Source organism: Cebus imitator, unplaced genomic scaffold (genome assembly GCF_001604975.1).
Source record: "Cebus imitator isolate Cc_AM_T3 unplaced genomic scaffold, Cebus_imitator-1.0 Scaffold348, whole genome shotgun sequence".
Lineage (NCBI taxonomy): Eukaryota > Metazoa > Chordata > Mammalia > Primates > Cebidae > Cebus > Cebus imitator.
The window spans coordinates 1,221,064-1,244,980 of NW_016107663.1; the positions used below are offsets into that span (position 1 = coordinate 1,221,064).

Consider the following 23,917-nt stretch of genomic DNA (forward strand, 5'->3'; position numbering starts at 1 on the left):
ACTTGCTCAAGGTCACCAGGGTAGCACCCTTGATGTTTCCTGTACCTCTGCTTCAAAGCCACAGCCCACAAATGTATCTTTGCTTCAAAGCCACAGCCCACTAATGCTGTGGCACCAAGCTCAAGATGAGCTGAATGCCACTCCAGGAAATAATGCCACCCCTCTGGGCATAAATGCACCAGGAATAGGGTTGGGGTGCAGCAGCAAAGTGTGGGATTCGTAATTAAGCCACGTGCTACTTAGATTCCCAAGCCACTTTTTGGACCGACAGGATTCAAGGTATTAAGGAAATTGACACTTGCCCACCTCCCCCTCATAAGACTTCATTCCCTCCCAGTATCACACAGACTGACACAGACTGTGTCCTGTCCACGGTTAACCCAGCTCAGAGAGAAAGAAAGAACAAGAAGAGGACCCAGGGATGGCGTAGAGAAAACACAGAGCCGCTTTACTATTAAAAATGTATTTTCCAAAAGCAAGGTAGTTGCTGTCCCAAAAAGCCGAAATCCTCTAGTCCTTGGGGATCGGGCTGCACGGAGCTTCAGTCTGACACGGCCAGACGGGCCAGCCCTCGGCGGGCTCGGATTCTCTGGGAGATTTGGTAGAGCTCCATCGTTGCCCTCGCATCTTCCACTGAGCTGTGTCCATGCAGGCTGTTCTGCAGACACAAGTACAGAGTGGGGACTTGGGATGAGGCTGAATTCAGAGGCCCCGTGTCAGGGCTTTCCCTGCCCACATCCCGATTTCCAGAGTCCCCAGGTGGGTCAGTGGGGGAGTCTCTCGAGGCCTCTGACACTCTGAGACTCAGCAGGTGGCTGGAGCTGGCCTGCCTGCAGCTCTGGGGCCAGGGGCACAAAATCCCGCCACCTGGGAGCCAGGCTGTGCCTCTGTCGCCTGCAGTCCCGCGAGGGAAGTAGAGGCTGCTGACTTGCTGTCAGATACACACGTGGCTCCGGCAACTCTAACAGGGAGCTTCAGAACACCGAGAAGGAAGTGAGGAACTCCAGCTAGGGACACGGGGAAGGGCTGCTCAGAGGGAACGCAGGACGCCAGCGTCGAGAGGAAAGGCTGCGAGCATTTAGAGGCAGGGAGAGCGTGTGCAGATAAAATAAGAGAGCTGTAAGGCCGGGGGCGGGGGGTGTGTGAAAGACAGTGTGGGGAGGGGTAGTGGGCCTGGATTTATCACTGAAGGCCTTGAATGCCGACGTCAGGAGCCTAGACCTTATGGGGTAGTGCTGTGGGAGTCAGGGAGCCCTCAGTCTATTCAAGGGAGACGCGATGACCATTTACCAGCTCTTCCGTGCACTAGGCTGAAGTTAAACCTCTGAGTTGGATATGCTTATTCCCTCATTTCACCGACGGTCAAACTGAGGCTCACACACAAGCCAGCCAGTTGTGGAGCTGAGGAGGCAGGGATGTGGGGCAAGTCCTCACTCCAGTCACCTGTCCTCTCCCTTCACGCCCCCTGCTCAGGCCTGGTATCCTGGCCACTACCCAGCATGGGAGCCAGTGGGCTGTTGAACCTGGCTGCATCTTCTTGGTGTCCCTCTGTCGAGAGAGGCCTTCCTATGCTCACAGCGGCTCCTTTTCCAGGCACTGCAGACAGGGGGTTGGGGATACCTGGTGCAGCGGCCACTCAAAAAGGCTTTTTCTTGTTGCCTTCACTACGCTGTGTTATTTTTTAATGTTTTATTTTTTGGCTTGGACACTATCGCAAGCAGGTAGCATGGTGGCGTCGTCCACACTGTGCCTCTGCATAATTGCCTCTATCACCATCCTTGCTTGACAGATGAGGAAACTGAGGCACAGGGAGGTTACATGCTCTACCACTCTGCTCTTTGGAGAAGGAAGCCAAGAACAGAAGCAGAGCTTCAGCATCCTTCATCACCAAGCAGGGAGGTAAAGAGCCCCAGATGTGGAATCAGACAAACCCAGATTCCAGTTCCCAGCTCCCCTGTGGGCATAAGTGACAGTGAGCAAGCCACTTTTCCTCTCTGGACCTCTGTTTCCTCTTCTGTAAAATGGGCCTGATGATACCTGCCTTAGAGGTTGGAATGAGAGCATGCCCACTGCTAGGCACCCTGCACAGGGCTTGATAAACGGCAGCGCCCTTCCTTTCTGTGCAGCCCCATCCTCCATGCACGCAGCTCGGCCGGGAGCCCCAGGCCTGCCGTTCCACTCCCTCAGGGGGGCAGTAACATCACTGCCCAACTGTGACCACTCTACCACGTTAGCTCCTTGTGTCCTGTGGGTCAGCTGCCGTCACGGTGATCAGTAGCGCCACTGCCCACGTGAGGAGGGCTAGAGGGCTGGTTTCTAGGGGCAACCCTGCAGGTGAGAGCTGCCTGGCAGGGTTCTGAGCTTCTGGAACAACCAGGCTTAATGAGCCCAGGGACAGAGCCTGGGAGGGGCCCCTGGGTCTGGGAGCCACAGAGTGACAAGGGCTCCAGGAAAAGCCCTGCCTGGGCCTTATGTGCCTTTTGTGCCCCGAGGCTAACAGAGAGGGCCAAACCCAGGCCTGTTCCCTGCTTGGGACAGGGTTCCCACAGTTCCTGCCAGCAGGTGAGGGCGGGCTTCCTGCTCCCCAGCCCCTCCCCCAGCCTCAGGCTTTGGCTCGCCCAGACCCCACTCCATATGCCCTCCTCTGCCCTTCTTGACTAAGACCCTTCAGGCTCTGTTCAGACCTGGTCTCCGGCCCTGCCAGCCCCATCCTTCATCCTGCTCCCAGGGCACTTCCCTTCCCTCCGTCAGATACTCTACCATGTGTGCCGATGACCTGGTTAAGGGCCATCTCCCAACCAACCAAGAACTCAGGGACAGGGACGGGTCTTGCTCACCCTGCATCCCCAGGATTTGGCGCAGCTTGGCAGGGAGCAGGTGTTTCAGAAAGAGGTGTCGACCTGGAGGGTCGCTGCGCACAGCCCTGGCTCTTAGTGTCTGGCCCCTCTCCCTCTGCCCTTCCCACAGGGTCAACTCGCAACCCCCCACATCCGCATGCCTTTTCCTGCCTGCTTTGCCTGCCAGCCAGAAGTGCTGCGGAATCAGTGCCCAGGAGCAGCAGGAGCTGTGGCCGATGGTGCACAGATATCCCAGCTCCCTGGATCCTGCTGTGGAACACATCTGAGGTGAGGTGTGTGCTTTACACCATTGCTCAGAGCTCTATAGTGGAATCAAGCTTCACTTCCCACAGGGTAACTGGCTTGATTTCCACAAAAGCAAACCTTTTTGGGTGTTTTCCCTTCCCTGCCCCCATCCTTACTGTACCTGCCAGGGACCAGGCACAGCAGGACCTGCCAGCAATGCCTCGGGCAGGCTGCCCGGAGGGGGCAGGGGAGGGGGAAGGGGAAGAGGAGGCGGAGGGAGGGGAGGGGGAGGAGGGCAAGGAGGAATGGGGAGGAGGGCAAGGAGGAGGGGAAGGAGGAGGGGGAGGAAATGGAGGCGGACAATAAGGAGGGGGAGGAAATGGAGGTGGGTGAGGAGGGGGAAGGAGGGGGAGGAAGAAGGGGGAGAAGGGGGAGAGAGAGGAGGGGAAGAAGGGGGAGGGGGAGGGGCGAGGAGGTTCTCACCTGGATGCTCTTGTGCAGGAGGCGTTCGCTCAGCACCCGCAGGGAGACGCGCCTGCAGTGGTCCAGCTTGGCCTCACGCCGCAGCACCATGTCGGTGGACGTGTCATAGATGGAGTAGCCGCTCATGTCCTCTTTCAGCGCCTGGAAGTCGTGCTTCAGATCATGACCCACCACCAGCTTGCCTTTCAGGAGCTGCAGGATCTGGCCAGGAAGACAAATGCCCACCCCTACATGACCCAGCATCTTCCGGGTAGGTCTGGGGCTGGCAAGGCAGCAACCCCTCCTTGACTGGCTGTGTGACCTTGGGCAAATGATCGTCTCTCCCTGGGCTTCAAATATATCATCTCTGAAAAGAGGCGACTGGACTAGGTCCCTCCTCACACTCGATAGCTTCAGTCTGTGCCAAAAGCCCGCCTGGACTTTTCCAGGAGCTGAACCGTGTAGGAGCAGTGCTTAGAACGGCCTGAGTATTTCCCGGGTGCCAAGCGTGCGTCAAAATACGTCATGTAGATTATGTTGTTTAATCTTCCCAACAACTCTATTGTGGCGGGCAGAATAATGACCTCCCAAAGATGTCCACGCCCTGGTCCCTAGGATCTGTGAATACATTACCTGGCAAAGAGGAATTATAGTTTCGGGCAGAATGTAGGTTGCTAATCAGCTAACCTTCAAATGGGAGATTGCCTGGCCTACCCAGGTGGGCCCAATATCATCGCGAGGGTCCTTACATGTGGAGGTCAGAGGGAATCCACGTGAGGAAAACAGGCTGTGGCTGGCTTTGAAGATGGAGGGAGGGGCCGTGAGTCAAGGTATTCAGGCAGCCTCTAGAAGCCAAAAAGGGCAAGGAAATGGATTCTTCCCCAGAGCATCCAGAAGGGATCTAGCCCCACTGACACCTTGATTTTGGCCCAGTGAGACCCACGCTGAACTTCGAAACTACAGAACGGTAGGAGGATATATCTGTGTTGCTGTGAACCACCAAGTTGATGGTTGATGGCTTCCTAAGGCAGCCACAGAAAACGAACAGCGAGGAGGGCGCGCTGCACTGGACTGAGTTTTACAAAGGAAACATCTGACATGCAGAGAAGTAACATGCCCAAGCTTACACTGATGATTTTAAAACAAGTTTGCAAATTCCTTGAAACTCTTCTTAAAAAAGATGGAATCAAACTCCCCACCCCTTGCATCTGGGCTGGGCTGTATGACTTCTGTGACTTCTCTCCAGGACCAGAGTTCTATAAGAAGTCCGGCCACCAGCCAGGCATGGTGGCTGATGTCTGTAACCCCGGCACTTTGGGAGGCTGAGGCAGGTGGATCACCTGAGGCCAGGAGTTCAAGAACAGGCCTGGTCAACATGGTGAGACCCTGTCTCTACTAAAAATGCAAAAATTACCTGGGCATCGTGGCTAGTCCAGGTACTCAGGAGGCTGAGGCAGGAGAATTGCTTGAACCTGGGAGGGAGATTGCAGTGACCTGAGATCATGCCACTATACTCCAGCCTGGGTGACAGGGCGAGACTCTGTCTCAAAAAAATAAATAAATAAATAAAAGTCTGGCCACCCCAAAGCCACCATGCTGGAGAAACCATGGGGAAGAGCCACCGAGACAGTAACGTGGCCACAGCAGGCCAGCACCAGCCACCACACAGGTGGGCGAGCAAATCTTCCCATGGGTCCAGCCCCTAGCCTTCAAGGTGCCTTAACTGACCGCCTGTCCCCACTGCAGATCACCTGCCCAAACTGCAGGCAGCTGAGCCAAATACGTATTAACGTTGTTTGAACCGGTAAGTTTTGGTGTGATTTGCTAAGCACCATTTGATAGCTGGGACAGCCACACAGCTAGTTAGTGGCAGCCAGGCCTTGAAGCCAGCGGGCTGAACGCAGAGCCTGCCTGCCACTGCCACACCGGGCTAGACGCGTGAACGACCACTCCAGGCCTCCACCCGCCCGGGGGCTCAGCTGCAAGTGCCCCAGCCCCACGTCCCTTGCCTCGCCTCCCACAGGGACAGCCTGCTCTGCTCTGGTCACGCAGGCCAGTCAGCTTGCTTTAACTCAGCTACCGTTGGAGAGGGTGGGAAGGGGACCTGAAAATAGAACAGATGCGAGCTTTACTAGGGAACGGGGCAGCTTGTGGCTAGTTCAGGCCCCCTTTGGACAGCTCTATGACAGCCTTCATTTCCTCTGCATGTAGCCCTCGATCCCAGCCTGGGCCCCAGGAAAGAGCCTTCTGGTGGCTAACACCTTCCTGGTGGCCTGCTTCTCCTTCTAGATGGCCAGTGGCCTCCTGGGACATGATGTGGTCCCTTTTACATGTCTTCCCCTGGCAACGACAGGAGAATGAGGCTCAGAGAGAAGATGTGATTTGTCTAGGGTCGTGACTTGTCCAGGGTCATGGATAGGCAGAGCCTATCCATCCACCGTCAACAGGCAGTGTCGCCAGCCTGCCCCATTGGCCACATGGTCTGGTTGGAGGCCTTCTCTGGACAGAGCCCATGCTCTCCTTAGAGGACTAGGGAGAGAGTGCTGGAGAATGAACCACAGCAGCACTTCTCAAGCCTGAGTGTGCTAGGGGTCACCTGGGAAATGGCAATAAAACTGAGGCTTTAACATACCCAGAGGATTATAAATCATTCTATTATAAAGACACATGCACACATATGTTCACTGCAGCACTGTTGACAATAACAAAGACCTGGAACCAACCCAAACGCCCATCAATGATAGGCTGGACAAAGAAAATGTGGCACATATACGCCATGGAATACTATGCAGCCAGAAAAAAGGGTGAGTTCATGTCTTTTGCAGGGACATGGATGAATCCGGAAACCATCATTCTCAGCAAACTGACACAAGAACAGAAAACCAAACACCACATATTCTTGCTCATAGGCAGGTGTTGAACAATGAGAACGCATGAACACAGGGAGGGGAGCATCACACACTGTGGTCTGTTGTCGAGGGCTAAGGGAGAGACAGCTGGGGGTGGGGAGGTTCGGGAGGGATAACATGGGGAAAAATGCCAGATGTAAGTGACGGAGGGATGGAGGCAGCAAACCACCTTGCCCTGTGTGTACCTATGCAACAATCCTGCATGATCTGCACATGCACCCCAGAACCTAAAGTACAATTTAAAAAAAATTGAGGCTTTAACAGATGACAACAGGCACACGACCTCAGAGCAGCAGGTCAAGGGAAACAGTGCAGAGGAAACCGCCCAGCACCTGGCAGGGGGCAGAAATGGCACAGGGCGTGGAGATGTGGGTGTGTGGGCGGCCATGGGTCACGTGGCTTTTCTCGCTAATGTCCTTTGCGCTCTAGAACAATGTGGCCTGTTTTCCCCATCTAGGGGCTTGGCTCAGGCCCAGTTCACGCAAAGCCCTGAAGGAACTCATCCACCATCCCAGCAGCAGCCTCAGCCAGGCCCAGACACAGAAGGGACGAGTCATCATGATGTAGATTCCCGGGAAACTCATCATTTCCCGCGCCTGAGAGTCCAGGGAGGGGAAGGGGGGGGTCTACATGAGGCACTATGGGACTTCCCATGAGACAAACAGAATAAGAGGCGGGGGACAGGCCGAGGAAGGAAGAGGAAGAAGGGAAAGAACAAAACCATCTATTTAGCAGAGAGACACGAACTCTTTGGGACAAAGATTCTGGAACTGGCAGAAAGAGACTGCTGGAACTTGCTGTGTGCCCTCAGGGATGTCAAAGACCCTCTGGGCTTCAGCTTTCCCATTTGTCAGATGAGGGCCAAGACTGGTGAGGCTTGAGTGGCCCAGTAGCAGCCAGGGCTCCATGGACTTTCTGAGGCAGGTCTGAAAAGGGAAGGAGTCAGTCCACCTGCTGGAGCCCAGGAGTCGGGAAAAGGCAGTGACAAGCCGGCCTCGGGGCTGCGTGACCTGCTGGCCACGGGATCTGTCCTGAGTCAGTGTCATGAGGCACATGTGTCAGACTTTGCTGCTTTCCAACACAGGGGAAGGAGTCTCTCAAATTCCTGGAAAGAACTGGGGTGGGGCTGGGGGATGGGCATTTACTGATCCCTTAGCAGCTTGGCAGTATGCCAGGCACTTTCCTTACCTCATCATGAAGCTCCTCAATGAGAGTATTCTTAATTCCATTTGACAGAGGAGGGAGCTCAGGATCAGAGAGGTTAAGGGGCTTGCCCAGGTCACACAGCTGGTCAGCTGAAAGCGCAGTGCAGTGTCTGGATCCGCATGACCCTGTCATTGTTACTGTAGTTGTGACTGTTGGCACCTACTGAGGACCAAGGGACCGGGCGTGACCAGGCACACACGGGCACTCAGTGACAGCCCTATAAGGTACTGACTATCATACCATCCGACCCACCAGCAAAGCAGCGTGCAGGGCGGTGTGCGCCCAGGTCACAAGCATGGGAGTGCCCGGCCAGGTGTGGCTGTCTGCCTGCATATACCTTCCACTGTGTTTCCGCTCCACTCCGAGTATTCCCCAGATGTGCCCAATCCAAAAATCCAGGACGGCCAGGCCCTATACAGACCCATTAAATCGAAATCTCCAGGGAGGGTGTCAGGGGATTCTTCCTGTCTAAGAAGTCTGCACATCTCTGCACTGAATCCCACTGAGCGGTTCAGGGCCTGCCGCCTCCGCCATGCATTCATTCATCCATCGTTCATTTGTTCATGTACCCATTCATTCCTTCTTGGTTGCCGGGAGAGGAGGCATGAGTAAGGGGCCCCGAACAATGCTGTTCTTGCAGAGAACCAGGTCCCTTACTCTCACCTTCTGGAGTGACTCCAGCTCTCCCGCCCCCCTGCTTTGCTCTTGTCCCCTGCCAAGATCCCGTGGTGTCCCTGCCTGCGGCTGGTGCCTGGTTCCCACAAGGCCGCTTACCCTGGGGCAAATCTGGATAGTGAAGCCTTCCTCCTTCATCTGGCCGAGCCCCAGAGAGACCTGCCAGGTGGCAGGGCCCCAACAGGACACTCCCACCTGTGCAAGGGCTACCGGGCTGGCCACAGCTGAAATCTCTCCCTGTTCACAAGCTACCATGACTTCCCTTCTGCCTGCATCTGTGTCCGCAACCACGGTGCTTTCCGGGGCAGATGCCCCTCATTGTACCGCCTTGACGTTAAAAGAACATTAACTGACAAAAGTTATTTACAAGTTACTAAAAACCACCATTAGATTTTTTAAAAGGAAGAAGAAAAACGAACTCACCAGATGGGACCCCTGAGTCTGAGCACTGATCTGTATCATAGCTTCCTGTGTGTCCTCGGGCAAATCACTGCCCCTCTCCGGATGCCAGTCCCCAGTGCACGTATTCCCTCCTGTGCTGAGAGTCTGATTTGTGGGGCTCTCTACAGACCATGGTTTCTTAGCCTTATCACTGTTGCCATGTGGGGCCAGATACTTATTTGTTGTGTGTGTGTGGCAGGGGCGGGAGCTGCCCTGGGCATTGTGAGATGTTTGGCAGCTCCCTGGTCTCCACCCACTAGATGCCGGCCACTGTGACAACCAGAAATGTCTCCCAACATTGCTGAATATCCCCTCTAGCTAATGGTCAGACACAGAGAGGTCGGAAGATCATAAGCACTTACATTATAGAAGTAATGGCAGCACATTGCAATCAATGAAAAAGAATTGGGTGGGGGCCCCACTACATCAGTGGCCTAAAGTGCTAGCCCTTCTGGGCAGACTTGGGACTCCCCAGAGCCTCCTGACCACCATGGGCTAGTTGATTGCTGACTGCTGGCTGGGCACACTCACTACTCCTGGGAAGAGACAGAGAGGTAAGAGGCCTTTGGAAAATGCCTGCATAGCCGGCCGCAGTGGCTCACACCTCGAATCCCAACACTATGGGAGGCCAAGGCGGGAGGATTGCTGGAGGCCAGGAGTTCAAGACCAGCATGGCCAACATGGTGAAACCCTGCTTAACTAAAAATACAAAAATTAGCTGGGCGTGGTGGCACATGCCTGTAATTCCAGCTAGTTGGGAGGCTGAGGCATGAGAATTGTTTGAGCCTGGGAGGTGGAGGTTTCCGCGAGCCAAGATTGCGCCACTGCACTACAGCCTGGGCAACAGAGCAAGAGTCTGTCTCAAAAAGAAAAAAAAGTCCCTGCATGAAACCAAGGGCTGGCCAACCCTAGACTCACCTGACAGGTGTCACCTGGCCTTATGTGGTCTCATAAAAGGGCTGTTAGGCTACTGCCCTTTGGGGGCCCTCAGCTCATTTGGGAGCCCGTGAACCTGATCTCTTTGGGATTAAAACCTTATGGATGGCCGGGCGCAGTGGCTCACGCCTGTAATCCCAGCACTTTGGGAGGCCGAGGCAGCTGGATCACGAGGTCAAGAGATCGAGACCATCCTGGTCAACATGGTGAAACCTCGTCTCTACTAAAAATACAAAAACATTAGCTGGGCATGGTGGTGCGTGCCTGTAATCCCAGCTACTCAGGAGGCTGAGGCAGGAAAATTGCCTGAACTCAGGAGGCTGAGGCAGGAAAATTGCCTGAACCCAGGAGGCGGAGGTTGCGGTGAGCCGAGATCGCGCCATTGCACTCCAGCCTGGGTAACATGAGTGAAACTCCGTCTCAAAAAAAAAAAAAAAAAAAAACTTATGGATGATGAGTGGGATCAGACTGTCTCCACAGCCTCCGACAACATGACACGTAGTGTCCTCATTCACAGAGACAGATGATGACCATTATGACCCACGTTTCCACTCATACCTCTTACATACATTGGACACTCAGCATTTACAGAGCACACTCACACACACTGAGCGTAGGATCTGAACACCACAGCTCCAGCTCCGGAGCCAGAATCTGAGTCTCTGCTCCACCCCTTCCTAGGACAGCTTCCTCATCTATAAAATGGGAGTGCTGGACTAGTTAACCACTTCCCAGGGTTGTGGGGGGGGAGTATGAAGCCTGCTCAGAACAGTGCCTGGGCCATGGGGCTGGATACACCTGCACTATTTAGTCATCTCTGTGTTACAGAGGATCCTGCTTAGGGGAGCACAGAGAGGCTGAGAAATAAGGTAAAGGACGCAGAGCAATCCAGAGGCAAAGCTGGGATTGGATCCACAGGCGGCCCAGTGTAAAGACAGGGTGCTTTCTCCCCACCCCCACGGCTGTGCCTCGCTGCATCTCCACAGCAAAGGCCAACACTAGGGCAGAGGCGAGAACTCTTGTATTTATGAAAATCAGTTCAACTTCAATCCCATAAACATTCTCAAGTCACCTGTGTGCAAAACACAGGTTCCAGTCTGGGGGCAGATGAAGTGTATCGTAAGAGCTGTGGAAGCAAGCAGATGGAGTGGGTGGATGGACAAGCTACGAAGTGTATGAGCGACAGCAAGGAGGGCCAGGGACCAGGGACCAGTGGGGCAGGGATGGTGGGCAGGAGGGGGGAAGTGCATCGTAAAGGTCTCTCCTGGCCTGGGGCTACCAGAACGATGGTATTTCTGGGGAGAGGGATGGGGGATAGGAGGGAATAGGAGTTGGCTGAAATGCATGGTAGGCAATGGGCGAGCTATGAGAGAAAGCAAGAAAGGCAGGTAGATAGGGGTTTGGAGAGCATGACTGCTGGGTGCTGAGCTGGGGGGACCTTAGGTCATAGGGAGCCACAGGAGATATTTGTTTTTGTTTTTGTTTTCCCCATTTATTTATTTTATTGCATTTTAGGTTTGGGGTACATGTGAAGAACATGCAAGATTGTTGCATAGGTACACACGTGGCAGTGTGATTTGCTGCCTTCCTCCCCATCACCTACATCTGGCATCTCTCCCCTTGCTATCTCTTCCCAGCTCCCCACCCCCCACCGTCCCTCCCCTATTTCCCCCCAACTGACCCCAGTGTGTAGTGCTCCCCTCCCTGTGTCCATGTGTTCTCATTGTTCACAAACCAGACAAAAACAAGCAATGGGGAAAGGATTCCCTGTTCAATAAATGGTGTTGGGAAACCTGGCTAGCCATGTGCAGAAAGCAGAAACTGGACCCTTTCCTGACACCTTACACGGGAGATATTTGAATGGGGGGAAACGGCCACGATCTGAGCCAGGTTTGGGAAGTTCTCCGGCAGCAGGGTGGGAGAGAGGGGCAGCACACACACCAGGTACCGCCGGCAGAAAATGAGGGCCAGCGTCTAAGACCACAGTTCCCAAGAGAAATCGGAGAGGGGACTGCGTTTCTGCCCTTCTGTCTCCATGGGCGCAATTAACGAATATCAGCCATGAACCAGGCACTGCGCTCAGGGCCACAGCCCACGTCACCGCGTCCAGCCCGCGTGAGACCAGGGAGGAGGCACCTCGAGTCCTCTTTTATTAGTGGTAAATGGAGCCTCAGAAAGGTTCAAGAACTTGCTGACGATTGTACAGACCGACAGGTGACAGAGCAGGAACTGGGAAGCTCGATGTGGTTCCAAAGACCTGCCTGGTCTTCAGACTCCCGACTCGTCTTTCAGTGGCTATCAGGTGCCCAGTCTGAGCAGGGTTCTGTGTCACACGCTTAAAGCGTTGTACCTGGCATAGCCTCTGAGAAACAAAAGCATTTCTGCACGAAATCTGGATGAAGACTGAGGTGTCCAGGCCCCTAGGCCAGTGCTCAAGGGTGCCCAGGGAATTGCGGTTTTCCAGGTCCGGATGTACGGGGGCCGGGCGAGGCACTGCTCTACTGCCTCCTTTCCCCCTGCTCTGGGCTCCTCTGCCCCTTTCTGTCTCTCTGATGGGGAGGGAAATTGGGGACAAGGAGGAAGGAAAGGGACATACTGCCCACCATGACTGCTCAGTGGGGATCTGAGGGTGGGGAGCTCCTTGCAGTGTCCCTGGGTCTCCCATCAGCACCTGAACAGACCCCCACTTACTCCACATGTTGTCCTCCCCTCTTTGTGACTCTCCACTGATCTCCTCTGTCCTCACATTTTCTTCACTCCAATTCTCTGTCTGCCAAAGATGACGCAGGCCCTGGTGACCACTCCCTCGGACCTCTGACTCTTCTTCTTGTCAGCTCTTTTCTCACTCCTGTCTATCCTGCATGGTACTTCCATTCTAGTTTTCTTGAAACTGGTTTTTATCCCTCCATGCCATTGCTCAAGAATCTCCAGTGGCACCCTACAGCCCACTTAATTGCCTACACAGACTCTCCTCCACCCCTTTCAAATGCCACCAGCCTCACGGAGTCTTCCCAGAAGCACGCTGAGGTAGTGTGCCCGTCCCCAGCGTTCCCCCACTATCCTGTTGGTACAGGCTGAGCATCCCAAATTACGAATGCTCCAGAATCTTAAGCTTTTCAGTGCCAACATGACACTCAGAAGGAAACATGATGTTCAAAGATTTCAAATTTCAGATTTTCAAATTTGGGATGCTCAACCAGTAAGTATAATGCAAATATTCTAAAATCCAAAAAAAAAAAAAATCCTAAATCCAAAATCTGAAACCCTTCTGGTTCTAAGCATTTCAGGTAAGGGCTATTCAACCTGCACTTCTAGAAAGTGTTGTCCAATAGAATATAACGCAAGCCACAAATGTAGTTGTTTTTTTGAGACGGAATCTCCCTCTGTTGCCCAGGCTGGAGTGCAGTGGCATGATCTTGGCTCACTGCAACTTCCGCTTCCCAGGTTTAAGCTATTCTCCTGCCTCAGCCTCCTGAGTAACTTGGATTACAGGTGACTGCCACCATGCCCAGTCTAGTTTTTTGTCTTTTTAGTAGAGATAGGGTTTCACCATGTTGGCCAGGCTGGTCTTGAACTCCTGATCTCAAGGGATCCACCTGCCTCGGCCTCACAAAGTGCAGGGATTACAGGCGTGAGCCACCACACCCAGCCCACAAATGTAACTTTAAATCACCCAACAGCCATATTTTAAAAAGTAAAAAGTAAACAGGTGAAACTAATTTTAATGTTTTATTTAACTAACGTAACCAAAATACAATCATTTCAACAGGTAATCAATATAAAAGTTTTGAGGCATTTTATGGCTCTTTTTAATTTTTCAATTAATTCTATTTTTTAACAGAGACAGGGTTTCCCTCTGTCACCCAGGCTGCAGTGCAGTGGCATGATCATAGTTCAGTGCAGCCTCGAACTCCTGGGCTGAAGCAATCCTTTGCCTCAGTCTCCTTGAGCAGCTGGGACTACAGGTACACATCACCATGCCTGGCTAATTTTTAATTTTTTTTGTTTTGTAGAGGAGGTCTCGCCATCTTGGCAAGGCTGGTCTCAAACTCTTGGGCTTAAGCCATCCTCCTGCATTGGCCTCCCAAAGTGTTGGGATCACAGAATAAACCACTGCACCTGGCCTGTCTCTTTTTTAAAATACAAGCCTTCAGCCAGATGTGGTGGCTCACACCTGTAATCCCATCACTTTCGGGAGGCTGAAGTGGGCGGATCACTTGAGGTCAGGAGTTCGAGACCAGCCTGGCCAACATGGTGAAACCCTGTCTCTACCAAAAATACAAAAATTAGCCAGGCGTGGTGGCGCACACCTGTAATCCCAGCTACTTGGGAGGCCAAGTCAGGAGAATCCCTTAAACCTGGTAGACTGAGGTTGTAGTGAGCCGACATCGCGCCACCGCACCCTAGCCTGGTGATAGGGCGGGACTCTGTCTCAAAAAAAAAAATCCAGTGTGCTGTTTACACTTACAGCACATCTCAGTTCAAAGCAGCCACATTCCGGGTCTGAATTCAGCTAACTAGCAGCATATGGCTGCTGGGGACCGCAGCATGGTTCTAGAGACTGTGAGCCTGAGTTTGGATTCCTGGGTAGCTGTCCCATAGTCCAACTGCCTTAACAGTGGAAGTTACTCAGTTTATGGTTTGAAATCTGTCCCTTTCTCTCTCATTCATATGTTAACATCCTAACCCCCAGTAGCTCAGAATGTGATTTATTTGGAAATAAGGTTGCTGCAGATACAATTAGTTAAGGTAAGATGATGTCATACCGGAGTAGGGTGGCTCATAATCCAATACGATTGGTGTCCTTTTAAAAAGGAAGTTGGAGGCCGGGCGCGGTGGCTCAAGCCTGTAATCCCAGCACTTTGGGAGGCCGAGGCGGGTGGATCACGAGGTCAAGAGATCGAGATCATCCTGGTCAACATGGTGAAACCCCGTCTCTACTAAAAATACAAAACATTAGCTGGGCATGGTGGCGGGTGCCTGTAATCCCAGCTACTCAGGAGGTTGAGGCAGGAGAATTGCCTGAACCCAGGAGGCGGAGGTTGCGGTGAGCCGAGATCGCGCCATTGCACTCCAGCCTGGGTAACGAGAGCGAAACTCCGTCTCAAAAAAAAAAAAAAAAAAAAAAAAAAAAAAGGAAGTTGGAGGCCAGGTGCGCCATGGCTCACATCTGTAATCCCAGCACTTTGGGAGGCCAAGGTGGGCAGATCACTTCAGCTTAGGAGTTCGAGACCAGCCTGGGCAGCAGGGCGAAGCCCCATCTCTACTAAAAATACAAAAATTAGCCAGATGTGGTGGTGGATGCCTATTATTCCAGCTACTTGGGAGGCTGAGGTGGGAGAATCACTTGAACACAACAGGTAGAAGTTGCAGTGAGCTGAGATCGTGCCACTGCAGTCCAGCCTGGGCAACAGAGTGACTCTGTATCAAAAAGAAAGAGGAAGCTGGCCAGGTGCGGTGGCTCATGCCTGTAATCCCAGCACTTTGGGAGGCCAAGGTGGGTGGATTGCTTGAGACAAGCTTAGCCAACATGGTGAAACCCCAGCTCTACTAAAAATACAAAAATTAGCTGGGTGTGGTAGGTGGCTGACGCCTGTAATCCCAGCTACTCCGGAGGCTGAGGCACGAGAATCACTTGAACCCAGGAGGCAGAGGTTGCAGTGAGCTGAGATCATGCCACTGCACTCCAGCCTGGGCGACAGAGCAAGACTCCAACTCAAAAATAATTAAAAATAAAAAGAGGAAGTTTGAACACACATACACACAGAGAGAGAATGCCATGTGAACATGAAGGCAGAGAGCTGAGTGAGGCATCTACAAGCCAAGGTACCCCAAAGTTTGCCAACAACCCCCAGAATCTGATAGGGAGGCAGGGAACCGATTCCCACGCACAACCCTCAGAAGGAACTAACCCGGCTGACACCTAGACCTCAGACTGCAGCCTCCAGAACCCAGGGACAGGGCATTCCTGTTGTTTAGGCCACCCAGTGGGTGATGCTTTGTTATGGCGGCACTAACAAACTAATAATCAAGCGAGCCCCAGCTCCTCATCTGTCATGTGGGGATAATAAGGTAAACAATCATGGCAGGCCGCAGTGGCTCATACCTGGGACTTTGGGAGGCTGAGATGGGTGGATCACCTGAGGTCAGGTGTTCGAGACCAGCCTGGCCAACATGGTGAAGTCCCTTATCTACCAAAAACACAAAAAAAATTAGCCGGGCTTGGTGGTTGCGCACCTGTAATCCCAGCTACTTGGGAGGCTGAGGCAGGAGAATCACTTGAATCCAGGAGGCAGAGGTTGCAGGGAGCCGAGATGGCGCCACTGCACTCCAGCCCAGGTGACAGAGCGAGACTCCGGTTAAAAATAAATAAAACAAACAACAAAAAAATCATAATAGCTAACTTTTCTTTTTTTTCTGTGAACCAACGAGTGATCTTTGGCTGCAGCTCAGAAGAAACAATAGCTACCTTTTTTTTTTTTTTTTTCCTGGCTCTGTTGCCCAGGCTGGAGTGCAGTGGTGCCATCTTGGCTCACTGTAGCCTCAACCTCCTGGGCTCAAGCAATAACAGCCCCTGGAGTAGCTGTGACCACAGGCATGTGCCACCATTCCCGGCTAATTTTGGTGTTTGTTTTTTTTTTATAGAGATGGCGTTTCTCCATGTTGCTCAGGCTGGTCTCGAACTCCTGAGCTCAAGCTACCCACCCACCTCCGCCTCCCTGTGTGCTGGGATTAGTGAGCCACTGCACCCAGCCAGCAGCTAACTTTTTTTGAGTACTTAATTAGGCACTCTCTCTAGACCTTTTCTCCATCCTCTCAGTAATCCAACAACGTTGCTACTGCTAGTATCCTTCTTTAACCAGGTACAAAGAGGCTGAGTAACTTGCCCAAGGTAACCTGGCTGCTAAGGAATGGGAGCCGGGATTGAAACTGACCCTCTTAACTCTGCGGTAACAGCACCTGAGAACCCGCCAGGCAGGGGTGCTTGTGGGGAGTGAATGAGTTCAGGAATGACCAGTGCTTGGGGGAGCGGCCAGGACATAGTGAGTGCTCAGTCAATAGTGGCTATTGTCATTTCATCCCTAGCACCTGGGGCCTGGCACGGACTGGGTGTGTGCTGCTGAGAGGAACCTTGGACTTCCTCAAATGTACCATGGTGTCTAGAAATTGACAAGCTCGCCTGCCCTTCTGAGATGTCCCAGGGGTGGCTAACCCTGTTGACAGTTTTGCGTCTTGCTTTCCACTCAGTAATTCAAAGAAACAGAAAGTAAGACCTGGAAATGACATCATCATCAGCTAAAGGGCAAGAGTGTAGGAAATCCCTGGACCACAAACTCAGGACTCAAACCGAGCAGACTGCCTGGTCTGGGTCAGAACGCTAGCCTGGGAGCAAGGTCCACCCTCTGCTAAAGAGGCTCAGGGCCTTTTCTCCAGGACTGGGAGGGCCAAAGCCCCTTGCCGGGGCCTCAGCCGAGAATCGCTTCATTTCCCCACAGGTCTCACTAGTGGCAGCCTGGGGTAGAGGGAAGAATGGAGACTGTAGACCCCAAGTCACTGTGTGGGGGAAGGTCAGACCAGACTCACCTTTCCCATTTTAAGACCGGCAAGTTGGACCAAATCCAGATAGAGCTAAGATCTAAGATCTGAGTCTAAGGTTCTCTGAAGGTTGGAGGCACCAAAAGCTTTCTCCCACGGCAGTGTGGGAATCTTACAAGTAAGGTCACAGGTCACAGATGGGCACCAGGGGAAAGGAGCCAGGGAGGTGGGAGGGGGTGGTTTCCGTAGCCCCCGCTGGACTGGCCTTCACTCACCTCCAGTCTGGCCACGGCAAATGGTGTGGCCCCCACCATGTGCTGAGGGGTGACCCCGCTGACCCGGGTTCTGTAATCGGTGATCTCTCCCTCGGGCCGGATGAACTTGTCATACAGCACAGCACCGTAGACGTTCACGAGGCTGCAACGGGCCAGGCCGCTCACCCGGAGGGGCCCCAGTCCCACCATCTCGCAGTCCATGGCCACCACCTCACGGCTGCCAGCCATGTTCCTTGGGAACCCTCAGAGATGCTGGAGAAAAGGGTATGGGGGGCAGTCTCATGCTTGGGCCAACCAGGCCTCCAGGTGTCCTCAGCCAACCCCAGCTGGCCTTACCCTCCGCCCTGCCCTTTGTTTCCCACACCACCTGGCCACAGTGGAAGCTGGCCTCTTGCCTCCCTCCTCCCCCTGCCTGCCCCTGCCCGTGGGTCTCAGGGCCTCTGGCCTGCCCAGCAGCCTGGGGACCAGGAAGGCCCCTCCCGCTGCCTCCCCAGCAGCTGCTCCAGCTGCCTGCTCTCACCTGCCTGCCTCTGTGCCCTCGGCTCACGTCTGCCTCTCTGCTGCCACTGCTCAGCTACTGCAGCCGCGCTCAGCAGTGACTCATCTCTAACTCCGAGCGGGCATCCCAACCCTGTTTCAGTTTCTGGTTTGTTATCAAGTGAAGTCAGGGGCGGGAGGCCGGGCACGTGGGTTGGGCCGCTCCATTTCCTGGGCTACCGGCAGGTGGGGACCTCCGCTCCTGGCCGAGTCAGGGCTGACGGAGCTGGCAGGTCCAGGTCAGGATGCCCCTCCTTTGCCCCGGCCCTCCCCCTCCTCCGATGACGCATCTGACGTGCGTGGAGTGGATTGCAACATTTTTCTTTCCTTTCTCACCCTCCGCCCAGAGAATAAACATCCCCAGGACTGGAGCCCAGTGAATGTCCCACAAGTAGTGGGGCCTGCTACCAGTCTGATACTCAGTGGTCTCTCGTGGTGGCAGGAAAGCTGCCTCTTGGGACACATAGGCACTGATTGGAATGGGCAGGAGAAAGGTGTGATGGCGGTGGCTAGCCACACTTCCAATCCAGGGAAGGCAAGGAGCAGCGAGGGAGCCCTTACAGGCCCCTGTGGGTTCCGGATGCCTCAGTGAGCTCTGCCTGCAGTGGGGCTGACACTGTGAGGCTGAAGGAGAAGCAGGCCTTGGGGGAGCCCCCACCAGCCCAGCCACGCTTCCTTGGGTCCACACTTGCCCAGGCCAGGACTTCGAGCTCCTAGAACGGTGCCTGCCAGATAGGGAGTGCTTGGTATTGAGCGAATGACAAACGAGTTACAACTGGGGTAAAAAGAGAATCAACCTTCAATGAGGAAAGTGCTCGCCTTGCACTGCGGTGAGATCCGATGAGCTGAGCGCCCCCAGCGAACGGGAGCCTCCTACCCCAGGTGTGTGTGGAATCCACACGGACCCCTCCAGTCTCACTGCCTCCCAGTGTGAAGATTTGTGGTTTGAAGAGGAACTCCCCCAGCTCTGTGATGTTTTCAGCAAGTGGGATTTGGATGCCCAACTTTAAAAGGGCTCAAAAGTAAAACAAAAGACTGAGACAAGTCTTCATGAGAAGGCGTTGCCCCTGCTTATCGTTCATTGGAAGCAAACTGGAGGTGCAACAGAGTATTTTTGGTTCCCATCCTGAATAAGCAACTTTTGCTTTAATTCAGACTGTGGGAACTTTTTTCAAATGCATAAAGGTTTTGTTTTTTTTTTTGCGGGGGGGACGGAGTTTCGCTCTTGTTACCCAGGCTGGAGTGCAATGGCGCAATCTTGGCTCACCGCAACCTCCGCCTCCTGGGTTCAGGCAATTCTCCTGCCTCAGCCTCCCGAGTAGCTGGGATTACAGGCACGCACCACCATGCCCAGCTAATTTTTTTTGTATTTTTAGTAGAGACGGGGTTTCACCATGTTGACCAGGATGGTCTCAATCTCTTGACCTCGTGATCCACCCGCCTCGGCCTCCCAAAGTGCTGGGATTACAGGCGTGAGCCACCGCGCCCGGCTCATAAAGGTTTGTTACCCTGATTTAGGAGGAAATGAAGTAACATTCCTGTACTTTATGGGGACATGCACTTAAAAAGTAACCCCCTAAAGATCCAATTGGAGGTTTGATTTACAATCCCCATGGGATCCCCAAGTGCCCCCTGGTGATCCTCAGATTTTGCTGCAACCCCTCACACCTTCACCTCCGCTTACCTCCTCGGGTCTCAGAACACATCCCACCCCTCCAAATTATTTTCCCCCTGTTCTGTGCCTACTCTGTCTGACCCGAGCTGCCTCTAATTCTTACCATTTCCCTGTTATTGTGGAAGCCCTACCCCAGTCCTCACCTGCCCGGCCCATGAGGCTGCAGGAGTCACTCCCAGGTGTTCCACTTCCATCTTCCTGCGCTGCTCAGAGTGGTCCTTTGAGTCCCACTATATTAAATTTCCCCAAAATCTAATCCCTTGTACCGTTCATCACAGTACTTCTCTGCTCAAGAAATTTAGTGATTTTCTGTTGTCCAAAAAAAACCCAAAAAAAACCTAACCTCAACTCCAGGCAGTTTCCAGACCCTCTTTCATCAGCCCCCCCGCCTTTCCAGCCTCACCTTGCATCACTATTCAATCTAAGGCCATTCTTTTAGGCTTAAACCCACCTCCAGGCTGTTCTGAAACCCCCTGCATCTCCCAAGGACTAGGACTGATGACTAGAGTACCAGTAAGATCAGGTCTCTGCTTCGGGTGGAAGGACAGGCAGTGCTACCAAGGTAAGCCCCCTTCCCATGCCCTTACCACTCCCGCCTCACCCACTTCCTTCCGGCCACACAGGCTTGCTTTCTTCCTCCAACGTGGTCATGCTCCTGTCTCAAGGCCCGGGTGTTTGCTGTCCCCTGACTCTTGAAAGCTCTTCCAATGTGACTTGGGTGGGGATCACTTTGCTCCCACTCCGTGACGTATTTCCATGAAGCCGCCTCTGACCTCTCTAAATCTGCACTTCCTGCTGGGGCAATGGCTAGCGTCTATAATCCCAGTTACTCTAGGCTGAGGTGGGAGATTTGCCTGAGGCCAAGAATACAAGACCAGCCTGAGCAACACATGGAGATCTCATCTCTAAAATAAAAAAATAATCCATTGTGGTGCCTCACACCTGTAGTCCTAGCTTCTCCAGAGACTGAGCTGGAAGGATCAATTGCACCCAGGAGTTTGAGCCAATAGTGAGCTATGACAGGCAATCCACTCCAGCCTGGGCAGCACAGGGAGATCTTGACTTTAAAAACGAAAAGTTTACTTCCTATCCCCTTCTCTGGCCTTTTCCCATAGGAATGAGCCCCTCTGAAATACTGTATTTTACTTGTTCATTTGCTGTTCCCCCTGCCATCTGTTTGGTTCGATGCTGGCCCCCCAGCACCTAGGACCCTGCCTGGGTCCAGCTGAACTGTTTACAAGTGTATTGTGTGCTCTGATGGATGCCAGCCACTGGAGGCTCAGCACCCAGAGAGAAGCCCGACCCCAGCCAGGGTTTCCCGGTGCCGATGCTCCGGTTTTAACTGGCGTCATCCACTGGCAAGCTTTGCCCACAAATCCTCTTGGATCAGGTGACAGCAGGAGAGTGAGTCACTCGGTGCAAACTTGTCAGCCTTTCAAGACATATATCCAGCTACAGCTGACCATCTGTAATCACCACAGCAGGTCCAAGTCGGCCACTCTGTGGCCCTCCCTGAATCCACAGCACTGGCCTCAGGACACAGGCTGAGACACTGGAGGGTGAGAGGCACCTCTCCCCACAGGGGACATGTTCTCCCATCCCAGCCACCTCCATCCCTGCTGGGCACGTATCCCTAAAATGTGTATGTGTATTCCTAAATGGTGGTTGGCCCTTGGACATGGACTTGAACTGCATGGGTCCACTTACATGCAGACTTGTGTCAATCAATATATTGCAAATTTTGGGGGAGATTTTTCAACAATTTGGAAAAACTCAGATGAATTGCATAGCCGAGATATATCAAAGAAGCTAGGTATGTCGTGAATGTATAAAATACATGTAAATACTAGTCTGTCACTTACTACGATAAACTATGCACATATATTATTAAAGGGTAAAATTTAACAAAACTTACCTACAGCCCATACACGGCACCATTCTCAGTCAAGTGAAATGTAAACAAATGCAAAGATGCAGTCTTAAGCCATAACTGCATAAAATTAACTTCAGTACATAGCGTACTAATGTTCACGTAGCCACTTCCTGTTATTGTAGTGAGCTGGAGTGTTGCAAACATCTACCTAAAACGTGTGATAGTAATCATCCCCACAGGAGCAGTGCATATCCAGTAAATCTGGTATCCCAGTAAAAAGTGATCTCTTGCAGTTTTTGTGGTATTTTTCATCAAGCTTAGTGCAATTCTGTAAACCTTGAATCACACCACGGGACCCATGAGTGCCATCCCTGATGCTGGACGTGCTCCCAAGACGCAGAACAGTCATGACATTGCAGGAAAAAGCTGAATTGCTGGATATGTGTTATAGATTGAAGTCTACAGCTGTGGTTGCTGCCATTTCAGACAGACGGTTCATCTCGTATGTAAGTAAAAAACTTAGATACAGTACTACTGAAATACATTTTATCTTATTTTTCTCTAGCTTACTTGATGATAAGAATACAGGATATAATACATACAACATATAAGATATGTGTTATTCAGCTGCCTGTTATCAGTAGCGCTCCCAGTCAAAAGCAGGTTATTACTAGTTGAATTCTGGGGGAATCGAGTTATGTGCACCTTTTTTATTGTATGGGGAGTCAGCATCCCAATCCCTACGTTGTTCAACAATCAACTGTATATACTACAGGTTGAACCATAAGAAACAGTGGGGCTGGGGCTGGGCACCATGGCTCGTGCCTGTAATCCCAGCACTTGGGGAGGCCAACGTGGGCAGATCCTGTGAGCTCAAGAGTTCAAGAACAGCTTGGGCAATGTAGCCAGACCTCATCTCTACTAAAAACAGAAAAATCAGCCAGGTGTGGTCCCGGCTACACTTCGGAGGCTTAGTTTGGAGGATCACTTGAGCTGGGGAGGCTGAGGTTGCAGCGAGCTAAGATTGCACCACTGCACTCCAGCTTGGGTGACAGAGTGAGACCCTGCCTCAAAAACAAAAAACTGTAGACTATTAGCAATTTCATGTGGTTTAATACATGTAAAACTATGCTAATGGATACATATTATAAAACACATGCTAAGTAACCGTATACCAAAAAGCCTGTAAGAAGATTCTCAATATTACTAATGATCAGGGAAATGCAAATCCAAACCACATCTGCTCATACCCACTAGGATGGCTCCTATGGAAAAACAGAAAACAAATGTTGAAAAGGATGTGGAGAAATCAAAACCCTTATTCACAGTACAGCGGTTCCTCAAAAAAACCTAACTATAGAATTACGATGTGATCGGCCAGGTGCAGTGGCTCATGCCTGTAATCCCAACACTTTGAGAGGCTAACATGCTGGATCACCTGAGGTCAGGAGTTCGAGACCAGCCTGACCAACATGGTGAAACACTGTCTCTGATAAAAATACAAAAAATTAGCCAGGTGTGATGGCAGGTGCCTGTAATCCCAGCTACTCAGGAGGCTGGGGCAGGAGAATTGCTTGAACCCAGGAGGCAGAAGTTGCGGTGAACCAAGATTGCGCCATTGCACTCCAGCCTGGGTAACAAGAGCGAAACTCTGTCTCAAAAAAAGAAAAAAGATTTACTTTTTTGTATGATCCAGCAATTCCCCTACTGGGTATATATTTAAATGAATTGAAAGGAGGGTCTTGGAGAGCTATTTGTACATCCATGCTCACAGCTGCATTACTCACAATGACCAAGGGGGAAGTAACCCCTAAGTATTGTCTGCTGACAGACTGGATAAACAAAGCATAGTATATACATACAAAAAATTATTCAGCCTTAAAAAGAAAATTCTGGCCAGGTGCAGTGGCTTACCTATGTAATCCCAGCACACTGGGAGGCCCAAGCAGGAGGGTCACTTGAGGCCAGGAATTCAAGACCAGCCTGAGCAACATAGTGAGACCCCGTCTTTACAAAAAAAATTTTTTTTAGTCTGCCAGGCATTGTGGCATGTGCCTGTAGTCCCAGCTACTTGGGAGGCTGAGACAAAAGGATCACTTGAGCCCAGGAGTTTGAATCCAGCCTGGGCAACAGTCTCTTAAAAAATAAAATTCTGACACACGCCACAACATGAAGACACTAAGTGAAATAAGCTAGTCACAAAGTGACCAATACGGTATGATTCCAGCTGTATGAGCTGTCTAGCCAAATTCATAGAAACAGAAAGTAGAATGGTAGTTGGCAGGGAATTGACAAAAGGGGGAAACGCA

At 52.2% G+C, this 23,917-nt stretch overlaps 1 protein-coding gene and 1 long non-coding RNA gene across 2 annotated transcripts; both read right to left on the minus strand.

Annotated features, from left to right (window-relative positions):
- Window positions 1–422: 422 nt before the first annotated feature.
- Window positions 423–18,365, minus strand: ISG20 (interferon stimulated exonuclease gene 20). Its single transcript, XM_017506122.2, has 4 exons — window positions 18,044–18,365; window positions 17,524–17,775; window positions 3,567–3,767; window positions 423–658 (listed from the first exon to the last, which is right to left on the minus strand). The coding sequence occupies exons 2-4, from the start codon at window positions 17,749–17,751 to the stop codon at window positions 542–544; spliced, it is 546 nt and encodes a 181-aa protein (XP_017361611.1). The 5' UTR covers window positions 17,752–17,775; window positions 18,044–18,365; the 3' UTR covers window positions 423–541.
- Window positions 3,774–9,477, minus strand: LOC119467895. The gene is made up of 3 exons (XR_005196530.1): window positions 7,643–9,477; window positions 4,295–4,390; window positions 3,774–4,178 (listed from the first exon to the last, which is right to left on the minus strand). It is a non-coding gene; the product is annotated as an uncharacterized LOC119467895 (long non-coding RNA).
- Window positions 18,366–23,917: the final 5,552 nt, after the last annotated feature.

What these genes read in the sequence shown, in the direction of transcription:
- ISG20 (XM_017506122.2), bottom strand. Translation starts at nt 17,751, where the DNA reads ATGGCTGGCAGCCGTGAGGTGGTGGCCATGGACTGCGAGATGGTGGGA. An exon ending in TTGCCGTGGCCAGACTGGAG is followed by an intron (nt 3,768 to 17,523) that starts GTGAGTGAAGGC and finishes CTTCCTGGCCAG; the next exon opens with ATCCTGCAGCTCCTGAAAGG. An exon ending in TCCTGCACAAGAGCATCCAG is followed by an intron (nt 659 to 3,566) that starts GTGAGAACCTCC and finishes TTGTGTCTGCAG; the next exon opens with AACAGCCTGCATGGACACAG.